We start from the raw sequence: 17,623 nt of genomic DNA, 5'->3' as shown, positions 1-17,623 counted from the left end.
CTTAAATATTGAATTTTGAAATTTGATTTTTGAAATAAGGTAAGATAAGATTTTGAAAAAGTTATGATTTTTTGAAAAAGATTTAAACTTTGAAAATTTTTTTTCTTTAATTTTGAAATTTGAAATTTGAATTTTAAATTTTTAAATTTGAATTTTGAAAATTGAAATTTGAAATTTTTGAAATTTTAAATTTTAAATTTTTTTTGAATTTTTGAATTAAATGAGGAAAGAGAAAAACAATAAAATGACACCAAACTTAAAATTTTTAGATCAAAACGAAGAAAACAACTAAGAACAACTTGAAGGTCAAGATGAACAGGAACAACAACTTGAAGATCAAGATGAACATCAAGAATAAATTTTTGAAAAAAAAAATTTTAATAACTCAATAAAAACCAATAACCTCTTAATTTACGAAAAAGCAAAAATAAAAACAAAAATAGAAACAAATAAACAAGCAAAAAGTAAATATTTACAATAACCAATAATAAGGCACACATTTGCAATTCCCCGGCAATGGCGCCATTTTGAAGAACTGAAGATTGATGGTTTAGAAGTTATAGTAAACTCTCGTTGCAAGTATAGTTACTAAACCAAGCAATCAACATTTCTTACAAAAGTTTTGGTTGTCACAGGTAACAAACCCCTTTAAAATTGATAACCGAGTATTTAAACCTCGGGTCGTCTTCTCAAGGAATTTCAGGGAAGTATGTTCTTATTATTGGTTATGAGTCTTGTAAATTGGGGGTTTTGAAAGTAAGAAACCAATATGTTAAATGATAAGAAAAATAAAATAGAAATAATAAAATAAACTCTTGGCAAGGTATTAGAATTGGAAGTCCTATCCTTATCAATTGTGATGAGAATTGAGTTTTAATCCCACTTTGTTAACCTCTAACCATGAAGGTAAATCAAGTGGATTAATTAGCTTAATCCTCAGGTCCTAGTCAATTCCTATGGAAAGACTAGAGTTATTGGAGCAACTCCCAATTTCAACCACTGCTTTATTTGACAGCTCAAGCGTTACCAATTACTTCACCAAAGCCAAAAGGAAGAAAATATCTAAATTAAATAAAAAGCATTCATAAATAGAATAAAACAATCATAAACTGAAATACCTCAAAATATATTAAATAGAACATTCAAATCTTAACATGGGAAGGTTCATAAGCTAAATTGGAACATTAACAAGTAAGAGAATTGGAATAATTAAAAAGAGAAGAGAGACATTAATTAAAAAAAATATTGGACCTGGTATTGAAGCAATAAGATTAAAAGGAATCCTAATCCTAAATCCTAAGAGAGAGGAGAGAACCTCTCTCTCTAAAAACTACATCTAAAACTAAAAATTATAAATTATGAGCTGGTGATCATGAATGAATGGATTCCCCACTTTATAGCTTCTAATCTGTGCTTTCTGGGCCGAAAACTGGGTCAGAAACAGCCTAGAGATCGCTGGAGAAGAAATCTGCCACGCTGATTTTCGTCACTGCGATGCGTCCGCGTGAAGCACGCGTTCGCGTCATCTAGCATCAGGGCAACTATGGCATATTATATATCAAATCGAAGCCCCAGACGTTAGCTTTCCAACGCAACTGAAACCGCGTCATTTGAATCTTTGTAGCTCAAGTTATGACCGTTTTAGTGCAAGAGGGTCAGGCTAACAGCTTTGCAGTTCCTTCAACTTCTTGTATTCCTTCCACTTTTGCATGCTTCCTTTCCATCCTCTGAGCCATTCCTGCCCTGTAATCTCTGAAATCACTTAACACGCATATCAAGGAATCTAATGGTAATAAGAGAGGATTAAATATAGGGAACTTAAGGCCAAAGAAGCATGTTTTCAGTCAAAACACATAATTAGGAAGGCAAATGTAAAACCATGCAAATAGTATGAATAAGTGGGTAAAGAGTTGATAAAAATCACTCAATTGAGCACAAGATAAACCATAAAATAGTGGTTCATCAGACATATCCGGGTTGGTTTGACTTCTTCAGTTAAACCAAGCTTTCTGATAGTGGATGCAGGTATTAGATTGATACTTGCCCCAAGATCACATAGAGCTGTCTTGGTGCAATTACCCTCTAATGTGCATGGTATCATGAAGCTCCCAGGATCTTTAAGCTTTTCTGGGAAGCTTTTCAGAATGACTGCACTGCATTCTTCAGTGAGGAGAACTCTTTCAGTTTCTCTCCAATCCTTCGTATGACTCAAGATCTCTTTCATGAACTTGGCATAAGAGGGTATTTGCTCAAGTGCCTCTACAAACGGAATCTTTATTTCAAGAGTCCTGAGATAGTCTGCAAAGCGAGCAAATTGCTTATCCTGCTCCTCTTGGCAGAGTTTTTGAGGATAAGGCATCTTGGCTTTGTATTCCTCAACCTTGGTTGCTGCAGATTTATTTCCTACAGAGGTGGTTGGGGAAGCCTTTTTAGAGGGGTTGTTATCAGCACTTATGCGTGTCTGATCCCTCATTGGCGTTTGAATGCCAGGGGTGGAAGCTGGACTAGCGTTGGACGCCAACTCCTTACCTGTTCTTGGGGTTTGAACGCCAGAACTGAGCATTGGTTGGGCGTTTAACGCCAGCTCTCCATCCTTTTCTGGCGTTTGAGTACCAGAATCATTCCTCTCTGGGCTCTTACTGTCCTCAGAGGGATTTTGGATGATATTTTGCTCATCCTCTGTCAGTTGTTCTTTCTTTGGCCTTTTGCTGCTCTGAAGCGAGGTATTTAATATTTTCCTACTTCTTAATTGAACTGCCTGGCACTCTTCTGTTATCTATTTTGATAACTGCTGTTTTGTCTGATTCAATTGTGCCTCCATATTTTTATTAGCATTTTTAGTGTCTTGTAGCATCTCCTTGAATTCTGCTAGCTGTTTTGTTAGAAAGCACAATTGTTGATTGAGTTTAGCAACTTGTTCTGGAGGACCCATTACTTATGTACAGATGCTGGTTTCTGGCAACTATGTCAATAAGCTCTTGAGCCTCTTCAATAGTTTTCCTCATGTGTATAGATCCACCAGCTGAGTGGTCTAGGGACATCTGAGCTCCTTCTGTAAGCCCATAGTAGAAGATGTCTAACTGCACCCACTCTGAAAACATTTCAGAGGGGTATTTCCTTAGCATCCCTCTGTACCTTTCCCAGGCATTATAAAGAGATTCATCATCCTCTTGTTTAAAGCCTTGGATATCCAGCCTTAGCTGTGTCATCCTTTTTGGAGGGAAATATTGATACAGGAATTTGTCTGATAACTGTTTTCATGTCCTTATGCTTGCTGTGGGTTGGTTATTTAACCACCTTTTAGCTTAATCTTTTACAGCAAACGGAAACAGTAACAGTCTATATACATCCTGATCTACCTCCTTGTCACGTACTATGTCAGCAATTTGCAAGAATTGTGCCAGAAACTTAGTAGGTTCTTCCTGTGGAAGACCGGAATACTGGCAGTTTTGCTGCACCATGACAATGAGCTGAGGATTTAGCTCAAAACTGTAGGCTTTGATGGAGGGATGAAATAAAATAAAATAAAATAATTAGAAAATAAAATATAGATTTCGAAAATTAAAAGAAAAAGAAAATAAAAAGAAATTTGAATGTTGAATTGACTAATTAATTGAAAAGATTTGAAAATTTTTTAATATGATTTTTGAATAAGATTTTAAATTTTGAAAAGATTTTATTTTAAAAATAAAAATCTAAATTTTTAAAGGTAATTTTCGAAAAATCAGTTAAAGATCAAACAAGGAAAATAAACAAGAACAACTTGAAGATTAAGAAAGAACAATGAATATAAATTCGAAAATTTAAAAGAAAATAAAAATATGCAATTGACACCAAACTTAAAATATGAAACTAAACTTAAACAGGAAAACTCAATTATTAGTTTGTAAAAATTTTTGAAAAATTTAAAAGAAGAAAATAAGAATTAAAAAAAAAAGTTCAACCAAAAACAATGATAGAAGACTCTAAACCACAAAAAAGAAAATTTTTTCCTAATCTAAGCAACAAAATAAACCGTCAGTTGTCCAAACTCAAACAATCCTCGGCAATGGCGCCAAAAACTTGGTGCACGAAATTGTGATTCACACTTTTCACAATTCCGCACAACTAACCAACAAGTGCACTGGGTCGTCCAAGTAATACCTTATGTGAGTAAGGGTCGATCCCACGGAGATTGTTGGCTTGAAGCAATCTATGGTTACCTTATAAATCTTAGTCAGGAGATTAATTATGATTATCAATTTGAATTGCGAAAAATAAAAGAGCATGAAATATATACTTGTTATGCAGTAATGGAGAATATGTTGGAGTTTTGGAGATGCTTTGTCTTCTGAATCTCTGCTTTCCCCCTTTCTTCTTCTTCACGCACACAAGGTTCCTCCTATGGCAAGCTATGTGTTGGTGGATCACCGTTGTCAATGGCTACCATCCGTCCTCTCAGTAAAAATGGTCCAGGTGCGCTGTCATCGCACGGCTAATCATCTGTCGGTTCTCACTCATGTTGGAATAGGATCCATTGATCCTTTTGCGTCTGTCACTACGCCCAACCCTTGTGAGTTTGAAGCTCGTCATAGTCATTCAATCCCTGAATCCTACTCGGAATACCACAGATAAGGTTTAGACTTTCCGTATTCTCAAGAATGCTGCCAATGGATTCTAGCTTATACCACGAAGATTCTGATTAAGGAATCCAAGAGATACTCATTCAATCGAAGGTAGAATGAGAGTGGTTGTCAGGCACGCGTTCATAGATTGAGAATGGTGATGAGTGTCACGGATCATCACATTCATCATATTGAAGTGCGAATGAACATCTTAGATAGAAACAAGCGTGTTTGAATAGAAAAACAGAAATAATTGCATTAATTCATCGAGACACAGCAGAGCTCCTCACCCCCAACAATGGAGTTTAGAGACTCATGCCATCAAAGAGTACAAAGTTCAAATCTAAAAATTTCATCAGGTATAAAATAAATCTCTAAAAGTATGGACTATTATATATTTCTGGAAAGCCCTGGATGTCTACTTTCCAACGCAATTAAGAGCGCGCCATTTGGACTCCTGTAGCTCCAAAAAATCCATTTCGAGTGCAAGGAGGTCAGAATCCAACAACATCTGCAGTCCTTTTTCAGCCTGAATAAGATTTTTGCTCAGCTCCCTCAATTTCAGCCAGAAAATACCTGAAATCACAGAAAAATACACAAACTCATAGTAAAGTCCAGAAATATGAATTTTGCTTAGAAACTAATAAAAATATACTAAAAACTAACCAAAACATTCTAAAAAACTACATGAAATTACCCCCAAAAAGCGTATAAAATATCCGCTCATCATGCATCAAGTTGAAATTCATCCAACTCATTTATCTAGAGCAACCATTTCTCTCCTGCTGCCTTTTCATCAAGGTTCAGGAGTTTGGTTGTCCAGTAGGCCTTGTGTTCCAGCTCTACTGACAGGTGGCACGCCTTTCCATACACCAATTGATATGGTGATGTTCCTATAGGGGTCTTGAAAGCTGTTCTATATGCCCAGAGAGCATCATCGAGCTTTCTTGCCCAATCTTTTCTAGAGGTATTCACCATTCTTTCCGGGATTCTCTTTAGTTCTCAATTTGAGATTTTAGCTTGCCCATTTGTCTGTGGATGGTATGGGGTGGCCACTTTATGGTGAACTCTATATCGGCTCAGTAAAGAGTCAAGCTGTTTATTGTAGAAATGAGTTCCTCCATCACTGATCAGTGTCCTAGGGACACCAAACCTGTTGAAGATGTTCTTCTGAAGGAACTTCATTACTATTCTAGTGTCGATTGTGGGTGATGAACTGCCTCAAACCATTTAGACACATAATCTACTGCCACAAGGATATACGTGTTTGAGTATGAAGATGGGAAAGGACCCATGAAGTCTATACCCCATAGATTAAATAGCTTAATCTCTATGATTCCTTGTTGAGGCATGTCATGACCATGAGGGAGATTGCCAGCCCTTTGGCAACTGTCACAGTGACGGACAAACTCTCAGAAATCCTTGAAGAGTGTGGGCCAGTAGAAATCACTTTGGAGGACTTTAGTGGCTGTTCGCTCTCTTCCAAAGTGTCCTCCATAATCGGAGTCGTGGCAATGCCATAGGATTTTTTGTGCCTCTTCTTCAGACACACAGCGGCGGATTATCCCATCCGAGAATTGGTGTGTGGAATTACACTTTGCACAACTGAACCAACAAGTGCACTGGGTTGTCCAAGTAATACCTGAGTGAGTCAAGGTCGATCCCACAAGGATTGTGATTTTAAGCAAGCTATGGTTATCTTGTAGATCTTAGTCAGGCGGATAGAAACGTTGTTTGTTTGTTTAAAGCACATAAAAGTAAAATAAAGAAAACGTTACTCAACTGATGGAGAAAGCAATGATAAAAAGATGGTTAAGGCTTGGAGATGCTTTGTTCTTCTGGATTAATCCGGTCTTACTGTCTACTCCAACTGTGAATGATTTCTTCTATGGTAGGCTGTATGTGATCAACACCTTTCTTGAGAGGTCGCCAATGCTCCTCCAAATCTGAACCCCAGGGTTAGTGCGAATCCATTCTGATTGAGGGTGAAGCTCCTGCAGTTCATTCTCCTTAGTGATCCTACTCAAAACGCTACAGACAAGGTCGAATTTTTCGGATCAAAGAATGTTGCGCCTTTGGTTCTAGCCTCTACCACAAAGACTCTAATCTCCTCATACCTCGGCTGAACTGGTGTCTCAAGAAGTCCCCAACGAAGTCATGGATTAGCCGTCTAAGAGATGTATAATCAAGCTAGTGGTTTATCATTGTCCAATGAAAGACTCACTCTGAACCCATATAGAATGAGATAACCTTGTGCCGGTTCAATGCATTCATAAGGATGAAGAATGAAGATACATCTTAGAATAGAGAATCAAATACAAATTGAGATAGAACGGTAGTACTTTATTAATCCATAAAACTCAGTAGAGCTCCTCCCCTCAACCTAGGAGATTTAGAAACTCATACTGATAAAAAATACAATGTGGAATTTGAAAATATTCTGGAGGTCTTTGTTTAGAAGGTAATATCCTCATTTAAATACTAAACTAATGACTAAGAATTACATAAGAAGGGTAAAACAATCTTTTTGTGTGAAAATCCACTTCCGGAGCCCACTTGGTGAGTGTTTGAGCTGAGCCTTGAGTGTCTCCACGAGCTAGAGTGGCTCCTTGCCGTTGAACACCTACTTGGGGGTCCTTTTTGGGCGTTGGAATGCTGGCTACTCCCTTGTGGGCGTTGGATGCCAGAATAGGGCAGATGGCTAGCGTTAAACGCCAGTTTTGGACCCTCAATTCTGAAGCAAAGCATAGACTATTATATATTGCTGGAAAGCTCCGAATGTTAGCTTTCCATAGCCATTGATAACGCTCTATTTGGACTTCAGTAGCTCCAGAAAAGCTCTTTCAAGTGCAAGGAGGTCAGATCCTGACAGCATCTACAGTGCTTTCTCTGCCTCTGAATCAGACTTTTGCTCCAGCTCCCCAATTTTAGCCAAAAAATATCTAAAATTGTATTAAAACACACAAATTCAAAGTAGAATAAAAAAATGTGAATTTTGCATTAAAACCTATGAAAACTTAATAAAACTTAAACAAAACATACAAAAGCCTATATGAAAATAATGCCAAAAAGCATATAAAATATCCGCTCATCAGAACACCAAATTTAAACTGTTGCTTGTCCCCAAGCAACTAAAAAAAAGTAGGATAAAAATAAGAGAAGAATACAATAAATCTCAGAGTTCTCAATGAAGCTCAATTTCAATTAGATGAGCGGGACTTAGTAGCTTTTGGCTTCTGAATAGTTTTGGCATCTCACTATCCATTGAAACTCAGAAGTGTTGGCATCCTTAGGAACTTAGAATCCAAATGATATTATTAACTCTCCTAGTTTAGTTCTTTTTTATTCTTGAGCATAGCTTTTTAGATCTTGGTCGTGGCCCTAACCACTTTGTTTTCCAGTATTACCACCGGATACATAAATGCCACAGACACTTAACAGGGTGAACCCTTTCGGATTGAGATTCAGCTTTGCTAGAATCCCCAAATAGAGGTTTCCATAGTTCTTAAGCGCACTCTTTTTGCTTTGGATCACAACTTTAACTGCTCAATCTCAAGCTTTTTTTTTCTTGACACATTCACACCACAAGCATATAGTTAGGGACACTTTTATTTGAAGTGCTGAGGCAAAGATTTTGTTTCTTTTAGGCCCTCCTAACCATTAATGCTCAAAGCCTTGGATCCTTTTACCCTTGCCGTTTGGATTAAAGGGTTATTGGCTTTTTGCTCTTGCCTTTTGGTTTAAACAGCTATTGGCTTTTTCTATTGCTTCTTTCTTTTTTTCTCTTTTTTTTTTTCGCATGCAATTGTTTTTCTTTTTATTGCATCTTGCTTTTTACTGCTTTTTCTTGCTTCAAGAATCAACTTTAGGGATTTTTTAGATTACCAATAAATACTTCTCCTTTTTCATCATTCTTTCAAGATCCAACATTCTTAATTCCAATTTAAATATGTACTGTTCATTCATACATTCAGAAAATAAAAGCAATGCCAGCACATCAAGATAATTGAACTATTCTTAAGATAAACTCGAAATTCATGCAACTTAATTTTCTTTTTCAAATAAAATATTCTTTTAAGTAAGGTGAGAGATATACGGAACATTTTATAACTTTAAAACATAGATAGAAATGATCATGTAGTAAGAATACGAGAACAGACAATAAAACATAATGGAAAACAGAAAAATGACATAAAAGCAAGGGGTGATAGAACGGGGTCACCTTAGTGGTGACAACTACCACTTCCTCTAGAGAATCCAATTGAGCGCTTGATATCTTCAATGTCACGCCCTTGTCTCTGTTGTTCTTCTCTCATAACTCTTTGTTCTTTTCTCATAGATTTTTGATCTTCTCTTATGCCATGGAGGATGGTGGACTGCTCTTAGTGGTCTAAGTCTAACCTTAGCTGATCCATGTCTTAACTCCACTATCCCAGAGAGGTGTTTAGTTGATCCAAAAAAATTTTGGGGAGGAAACTACATCCCTTGAGGCATCTCAGGGATTTCCTCTTGAGGCGGCTCCACATGCTCTTGTTGTGGTCCATGTGCTGACTCTCAAACATGCTCCATCCTTCTTTTAGTGATGGGCTTATCCACTTCTATGACAATTCCAATTGAATTGCATAGATGACAATTGAGGTGAAGAAAGTGGAGGCAAGTGCCTTTCCCTTCCTCTTCCTTGAGGTTTCACCAGTCTTTAGTGCCATACTTAGGAGGGGTAGAAGTCAAAAAGTAAAGCTTTTGCAACACCAAATTTAAAAGTTTTGCTCGTCCTCGAGCAAATATGAACAATTGGGAATGAAAGAGTAGAAGGAGAAGAAAAAAGAGAGAAAGATAGATGGTGAGGTAGGTGGAGTTTCTGTGGGACCCACTGGTCCTAGGAGGTTAGGGAATTCGAATTCCCTGCCCCGTTCTGGGCATTAAACGCCCAGCTCTATGCTCCTGGCTAGCGTTCAATGCCAGCTATGTACCTCTAAGAGGGCATTGAACACCCAAGGTCTGCCCCATGCCTGGCGTTCAACGCCAGGTCTGTGCCTCTGTTGGGCATTGAACGCCCAAGGTCTGCCCTCTGACTGGCGTTCAACGCCAGCTTCAGACTCCATGGCTGGCATTCAATGCCAGCAAGGTCTCTATTTCAAGGTGTTCTGTTTCTAGCTCTGACTATCTCTGTTTCTATTCTAACTACTACACATGATCACAAACATTAAAAGGCAAAGGAAAACTCTAAAAATAAACTCAAATAAACTCAAATGAAAATAAATAGAAGAAATAAGCATAAATACTCTACTGATGGTTGGGTTGCCTCCCAACAAGTGCTTCTTTAATGTCATTAGCTTGACGGATAGCTCTTTTCAAGGAGGAAAGTAGTCATAGAGTATTAAACTCTTACTCTTTACTAGGAGCGTCCTTCCTGTACTCTCATGGATGAGCTTAATACGCTCAAGAGACAGGCTTTTGTTCACTGCATGTGGCAGGGTTGGGCTTGCAACAATATGCTGGTGTCCCTTTTTGCCACTTTCTTCTTCCATGGTGAATACCCTGATGAGATAAGTGAGTACTACCATCTTCCATGGTGAGAAGCCTTCAGTAGGGATCTTCTTGGTTTTCCAGCCCCTAGGCATCTTCCTTTTGGGGCTTTCCTCCTTGGTGGATGGTGTACATCCAACACCAAACTTACGTTTGGTCTTAGGAGGGATTGAATCAGTTTCAATCAAGGAAGGAGGCTTGAATGCTGAATCCTTTATGCAAGTGCCTCCCTTGTTAGGGGGTAATGGAGGGTCAATAACCTTGAACACCATCCAGTCTTCTTGCAAGGTAATCCTTGTTTCTTGTGCCTCTTGGATTCCCAGCTTTTTCATTACAAATGAAGGTATCAGATTTAAACTCAAGCCAAGATCATACAGGCCCTTGTCAAAAGTGATCTTTCCAATAGGACACAGGAGCTGAAAGCTCCCTATGTCTGACATCTTCCTTGGTAGTTCATTCTGGACTAAAGCACTGGACTCTTTGGTCAGTACCACAGTCTCATCTTCTGGTTCTGTTTGCACACCTAGGAAAGGTAGCTCTTGAGGTTCTTTTCACCTCTGTGGTAATCACAGGCTCCTCTTGCACGCCTAGAGAGGAATCAACTTGAGGTTCATTGATGAGTCCATATTTTTCGATATATTTTAGCTTGATTTGGATGGATTTCATCACATAAACTCACACTTAGGCACCAAAATAGCATACTTTTGTGTTATCTCCCTAAATTAGACTTAAATGCAAAAACATGTGTTTTTGTGTTTAAATTGAGTAATTTAATTCCACTTTTATTCCATTCGATGTCGTGATATGTTTTGTGAGTGATTTCTGATTCACTCGGAAACTTTCTCTCAACAATTTCCCTCCGGCAAGTGCACCGGATTGTCATCAAGTAAAAATTCACTGTAGAGTGAGATCGAATCCCACAGGGATTGGTAGATTGATCAATGTTAATTGGTGAATTGTGCTAGTTGAGCAAAATCAAATTTGGTTGAGAATTGTAGAAAGTAAATTTAGCGAGAAACTTAAATTGCAAGAAATTAAATGGCAGATATTAAATTGTAGGAAATTAAATGACAGAATCTTAAATTGCTAGAAAGTAATGGGAATGGGGAATTAGCATGAAATTAAAGAGCAGAAAGTAAATAGAATCGGTAGATCAGAGATGGGGGATCATTGGGTTCAGGAGATGTATAATTCTCCGGATCAAATTCATTTTCAACTCTTCCTCAATCGATGCATTCATTGATCTCATTGGCAATCTTAGGTGATTAGATTCCAATTCCTTGGCTCACCAATCTCTCTAAGCATGAACAATTGCCCAATTCCTTGATTTAAGTGCTCATGGGAAGAGATGAAGTTTGGTCACTGATTATACCACACAAATTCATAGACGAAAGTGTTGGTAGGATTACATGTCACTATATCCATCCAAACCCCAATTTAATCCAATGTGAGAAAGCATTTCTAGCATGATCTCCTCATTCCTCTTCCAAGGTTCTGAGAAGATCCAATTATGAATAGCTTCTTTCCCAAGATAACTATCCAATTGGATGAAGACCGAAAGCTTTCTAGCAAAATCAAGAGAAAAGAAAGAAGAAGATGAATGAAAACTAATATTGATCCATTGAATTACACAGAGCTCCCTAACCCAATGAAAGGGGTTTAGTTGTTCATAGCTCTCAAAATGGAAATTCGAATTGAAAGATACATTCTGAAATTCAAATTTAACCGAAAATTCAAAAGTGCAGTAAAATACCAATGAAGGAAAAAGGGTTCTCTCTAACTTAAATTCTAAGCTATTTATACACTTTCTTCCATTGATCTTCAATCTTTGAATTGGGCTTTTGGCCTTGATAGAATTGGATTGAAGTTGCTCTAATTAGTTTCCCTTGCTGTTGAGAAGAGATCTGTTTGAATTGTGAATTCTGATGCTTCACGTTGGAGTCAATGTTTGATGGCCAACGTTGACTTAAATGCCATTCAGAAGAAAACCAGAAAAACTAGATACTTTGCTGTCATTGGTGTTTGACTCAACGTTGGAGGGCCAACGTTCTGCTTGCCCATGCGTACGCATTCATCACGCTTCAGCGTGAATTCTGTGATTTTACTTTTTCACGCGTACGAGTGCACCATGCGTGCGCGTGAAGGCTGAGATTTTGCTTCTTCACGCGTGCGTGTACACCACGCTTACGCGCGAGTTGCCCTTTTTCTTATCGACGCGTACGCGTCACTGACACGTATGTGTGGATTCAAGTTTTTCAATTCCAAATTCTGGGCTTTGCATCACGGACGTTGGAGGCAACGTTTGAGGCAACGTTAGACCTCCAACGTTCACTTTGTGACGCGTACGCGTGACCCACGTGTGCACGTGACTCGTGCTTGCGCACGGATAAAAAAATTCTGCTTTTTCATGCGTACGCGTCATAGACGTGTATGCGTCGCTCAAAATACATTTAGCTCCAGAATTGAACTTTTCATCACCACGTTGGGGGTAACGTTGGATGTCCAATGCTCCCTCCAACATGAGCATCAGCCAATTGTGCAGAGACTTGCTCTGTCTCTCTTCCAACGTTGCTTCTTCTTCATCTTCTCCAGGCTCCTTCTTCAACCTTCCTTCATGCTTTCTTTTACGTATCATCAACCAACACATGCATCAAAGCCTTGCTAAAATCATGAGAATTTTCATCATTCTTAGCATACAAGTAATTATAGCATAATTCTCATGAAATTGCATCAAATCAATCATGACTGAATGAATCTAGGAAAACATGTATTTCTAACCCAATTGCTTACTTATAGCTCAAGAAATTACATAAAACTTATTAAAAACAAAGAAAATGGCTAGTTAAACTAGCCTAAGATGCCCTGGCATCACAACACCAAACTTAAATCTTGCTTGTCCTTAAGCAAGTACTGAATTATTAAGAAAAAAGAATGAAATAGAAGGGGATGTTCATATCAGTAAGTCATTATTATTGGTTAATGGAGTTTTATGCAAAAAATACAGTAACTCACTTCTTTTTGATCTTTAGGCATAGAATGTCTCCTTCAAGCATCAATTAACATACTGCTATGACCTATTATAATTCACTCATCCTTGGTAATTGGTTTTCTTTATTTTCTTTTCCTGTAAGCTTTAGCTCAGTGTCATGTGTTGTAGCAATTTCTTTGTACTCAACACATATTCACCATAGACAGTTGGCTCACAATTCTTCTCAGAATATTGATGCCCAGCACCTCCTTGGGTTACTAAATATCTTGTAACTAGGTTGCTCTTGATAATGGACTTTCGGTTGATAATTCCGAGTTAGTTAACCCAAGTTACCAAGTGTTAAAGCACTCCATAGAACCTAATCATCCAAGCAGATCCTAGTACAAAGACACCACAGGCATATGTCCTAAGGTCCAAGCTATTGGTGTCTAGCCTTATTATTTGCTTTCTTCTATTTTTGTTGCCACTTTTGGCTTTTCTTTTTTTCTTTTTGTTTGTTTCGCTTTCATCCAAGTACTTTTATTTACTAAGATTCATAGACAGCATGCTAGTTTATACTAAAAGGGAACAATCTATCCTTTTATTCATTATAAGTGAGCTACTACACAATCAAACATACATACCACCACTTACTGTTATTTCACTTCTTGCTAAAAAGGAACTATTCCACCTCTTGTTCAAACATTTCTTTTATTGAAACTGAAAAGACTCAGGGGACAAGACAAGCATTCAAACAAGTGAAAGTGAAAGCACACACACCTAGGCTAGCATACTTATTGCAAAATTAAACACACAGAATGCAAAATGACTTAAACTGAAAGTTGACTATTAACATGGGCATATTCAGACTTCCAAATTAAACATTCCAAAGTAGAAATGGTTAAGTGACAATACAACCTCTTGAAGCCTAGTTGCTTTCTCTCTGTCATCACCATCTTTTCCTTTTGTGTCCTTCTTTTTCTTCATAGCTGATGGTGTATATTCTTTTCAAGAGATTGATTGAATTCCTACAAAGTTATTGGAAGTTGCTTGTTTCCCAAGCACTTGAGAGTTTGTTAGCATGCATGTATGTTTGTAGGCTTTTGAACTTAAATTGGTGTGTGAAAACCAAACTTAGTTTCTTGCCTTATGCAGCAAATTGAGTCTATGCAACAAACCTCAAGTACTTTTATTCAGGAAAGTAGACTATGAACCAGAAATCACTATGAACTAGATAGCAACTGAAAACTAGAAAACACACTTTTGAGTCATTTCTCTAATTGTTTAGAGCTGTCAACTAGTTATGCTGAGGGTGCAATGTGTTCTCAATGAAATCCATGATGGAACACCAAACTTAGGTTTACATATTCACCCTTAAAATTCTTTGGTGTGCAACACCAAACTTAGCTCCATGCAATGCAGAGAAACCTTCTTGACTCTCTTATTGACAAGCTATGAAAATAGAATTACCTTTGGTTGGGTTGCCTCCCAACAAGCGCTCTTTTAACGTCACTAGCTTGACGGTTGGTTTACTATTAGGGCGAATTATAATGCTTGATATCCTCTCCTCTCATTGTGAAACTGTCCCCTTTTGATTCCTTCATAATTTCCAAATGCTCCAGGGAAAGGCTTTTCTGATTATGAACACTTGAGGTAACTGGGATGGAATGGTTGGAAGATGGGGTGGGATTTGTGGATGGTGAATTGATATCACCTTGTCTCCAAGAGAAAACCCTTCTGTAGGAACCTTCTTGTTTCTCCATCCCCTTGGCAATTTCTTCACAACTCTTTTCTCTTCTTCCATTAGTACTCCATTGACTCTTGTGTTAGGGAGATCCTTGTTAGCTGCTCTTCTTGATTCTTGTGGTTTCAGCTCTTCCTTAAATTCTCTTGGTTGATGTATCTCTTGAAATTCTTGCTTATTTACTAAGGATTGTTTCAAGGGTTCAGTTGCTGAATCACTGTTGCTTTCGTTTGTGAACATGTTGCTGTGATCATCCTTTGGCTCTTTAGGTTCTGATTCAGACTCAAATTTACATTTGACAGCATGGAAGGTGAGATGTTCATCATGTATTCTCATGATTAACTCTCCTTGTTCCACATCAATCAGTGCTCTAGCAGTGGTTAGAAATGGTCTCCTTAGAATAATGGGATATGGAGGTAACTTTCCTCCATCTCCAGAACAACAAAGTCTGTAGGGAGGAAGTAGTTTTCCACTTTCACCAACACATTTTCAACTACTCCTTCAGCCTGCTTCTGAGTTTTATCAGCCAATTGTATGATTACATCCGTGGATCTCAGCCCATTTATTTGAAACTTCTTCATAAGAGATAGAGGTATCACGTTTATGCTAGCTCCTAGATCACAAAACCCTCTGTCAATTTTTATTTCTCCTATGGCACAAGGAATATGAAAGCTCCCTGGATCTTTTTTCTTCAGGAGTACATCCTTCTTGATAAGGGCACTACATTCCTTGTTCATTGTCACTGGTTGTCCCCTTTTTAAGGTTCTTTTCTTGTTCAGCAGCTCTTTCATGCATTTGATGTAGGGTGGGCATCTGTTGGAGAGTTTTGATAAAGGGAATATTGACGCTGAGAGATGCAAACAGATCTAGGAATCTTGAATATGACTTTTCTTTCTCACCTCCCATGAGTCTTTGAGGAAATGGTGCCATTGGCATATATGGTTTCGGAATTTCCCCCCTGGTTGATTCTTTCCTTTGTACACATCCCGTTTCTTGTTCCTTTTTCTCCAATTTACTCTGGGAACTTCCTTGGCTGTGTTCTATTGGCTTACTAGTATCTTCTTCCAGAATTTCTTCATTTGCAAGAGTAACTGCCTTACACTCTTCCCATCTCACCTTTTTCATTTTCCCTCTCAGATTTTTCTCAGTGTCACTTGGAAAACTATCAGTGAACTTCAGAATCTGCTGTGAAAGATGTCCTACATGAGATTCGAGATTCTTAATAACCTCTCCTTGGATTTTTATACTCCCTCTCACTTGTTCCTTGAATTTCTTTATGTCTTCAAATTTCTTGTCAAGGATTGCAAGCATAGCTTCCATCCTGGCCATTCTGTCATCCTCATGTGGTGATGGTTGGTTGAAATTGGGGTATTGAGAGTGGTTGTTGTGGCTTTGATATGGTCTTTGGTTGGAATTTTGGTGAGTGGAGTTGTTATACTAGGTTGGATTGTGTGGTATATGATCTTGGCTTTGGCTTTGTTGATTTTCCCACCCAAAGTTTGGGTAGTTTCTCCAACCAGAGTTATAAGTTTTAGAGTATAGGTCATTAGCTTGCCTAGATGAGTTTCCAAGGTAATTAGCTTTCTCCCAATTAACTCCTTCTTCTGTTTCCAACTCTCCTTGAGGTGATGGTTGAGTGTGGATAGCTGCTGCTTGATTCTTCTCCATTTGCTTGGTCAATTCAGCCAGTTGGTTGGTGATCATCTTGTTCTGGGGCAGAATTGCATTCATTTGGTTCAATTCCAAGACTCCCCTATTGTGACTCCTATCTGTGGCATAAAAATACTCATTGTCAGCCACTGTCTCTATCACATCAATGGCTTCTTCAATGGTCTTCTTCTTGTTAAGGGAACCTCCAGATGAGTGGTCTACAGCTTTTTTTGATTCACAATTCAGCTTTTCATAGAAGATATGAAGTTGCACCCACTCATTAAACATATCAGGGGGGCATTTCCTTGTCAAATCCTTGAAACTCTCCCAGGCTTCATAAATAGTCTCACCATCTTGCTGTCTGAATGTTTGCACTTCCATTCTCAGCCTGTTGACTTTTTGTGGAGGGTAGAACCTTATTAAGAATCTATTCACCACATCCTCCCAGGTTGTCAATCTTTTCTTGGGAAATGATTCCAGCCATTTTGATGCTTTGTCCCTCAAAGAAAATGGAAATAGTAGCAATCTATAGGTGTCAAGGTGAGCACAATTAGATTTAACTGTGTCACATATCCTTTGAAATTTAGTGAGGTGCTCATTAGGGTCATCTTGGGCACTCCCTGATAAACCCGATTTTGTGGTTTATCGTGTGCTTATTTTGGAAGATTTTATCAATATTTCTCACACTTATTCGCAAGAAATGCATGGTTTTGTGTTCACTTCCCAATATTGCTCCATGATGGAAAACATGCTTATTTTGCCTTAAAATTGCCATATTTTAATCTTCTTCTATTGCCATTTGATGCCGTGATGTATTTGTTGAGTAATTTCAGGAATTATAGGGTAGGAATGACTTAGAAGAGAGGGAGAAAGCATGTACAAAGAGGGAGGAACATGAAGAATTGAAATCTTGGGAAAAGCAACATCGGCGCACCCACGCACTCCACGCGGACGCATCGATGGGATTGGCTGGAAGCGGCGCGCAAGGATGGACGCATCCGCGCGGATCAGAAGATTCCTATCGATGCGCACGCGCACTTGGCACGCACGCGTGGATCGCAAAAGTAATCGACGCGCACGCAAGCATGGCGTGCACAGGTGGGAAGCTGCATGTGACCTCATTAAAGGAAA

At 38.3% G+C, this 17,623-nt stretch overlaps 1 protein-coding gene across 1 annotated transcript; it reads right to left on the bottom strand.

Moving 5' to 3' along the window:
* On the bottom strand, nucleotides 15,563-16,171 carry LOC107640593. Its single transcript, XM_016344104.1, has one exon. The coding sequence runs from the start codon at nucleotides 16,169-16,171 to the stop codon at nucleotides 15,563-15,565; it is 609 nt and encodes a 202-aa protein (XP_016199590.1).

Source organism: Arachis ipaensis, chromosome B05 (assembly GCF_000816755.2).
Source record: "Arachis ipaensis cultivar K30076 chromosome B05, Araip1.1, whole genome shotgun sequence".
Classification (NCBI taxonomy): Eukaryota; Viridiplantae; Streptophyta; class Magnoliopsida; order Fabales; family Fabaceae; genus Arachis; species Arachis ipaensis.
The sequence above is the reverse complement of the archived record's forward strand: the minus strand, read 5'-3'. Positions and strand labels throughout refer to the sequence as shown.

Coding starts and splice junctions, on each gene's coding strand:
- LOC107640593 (XM_016344104.1), bottom strand. CDS start 16,171: ATGGCCAGGATGGAAGCTATGCTTGCAATCCTTGACAAGAAATTTGAA.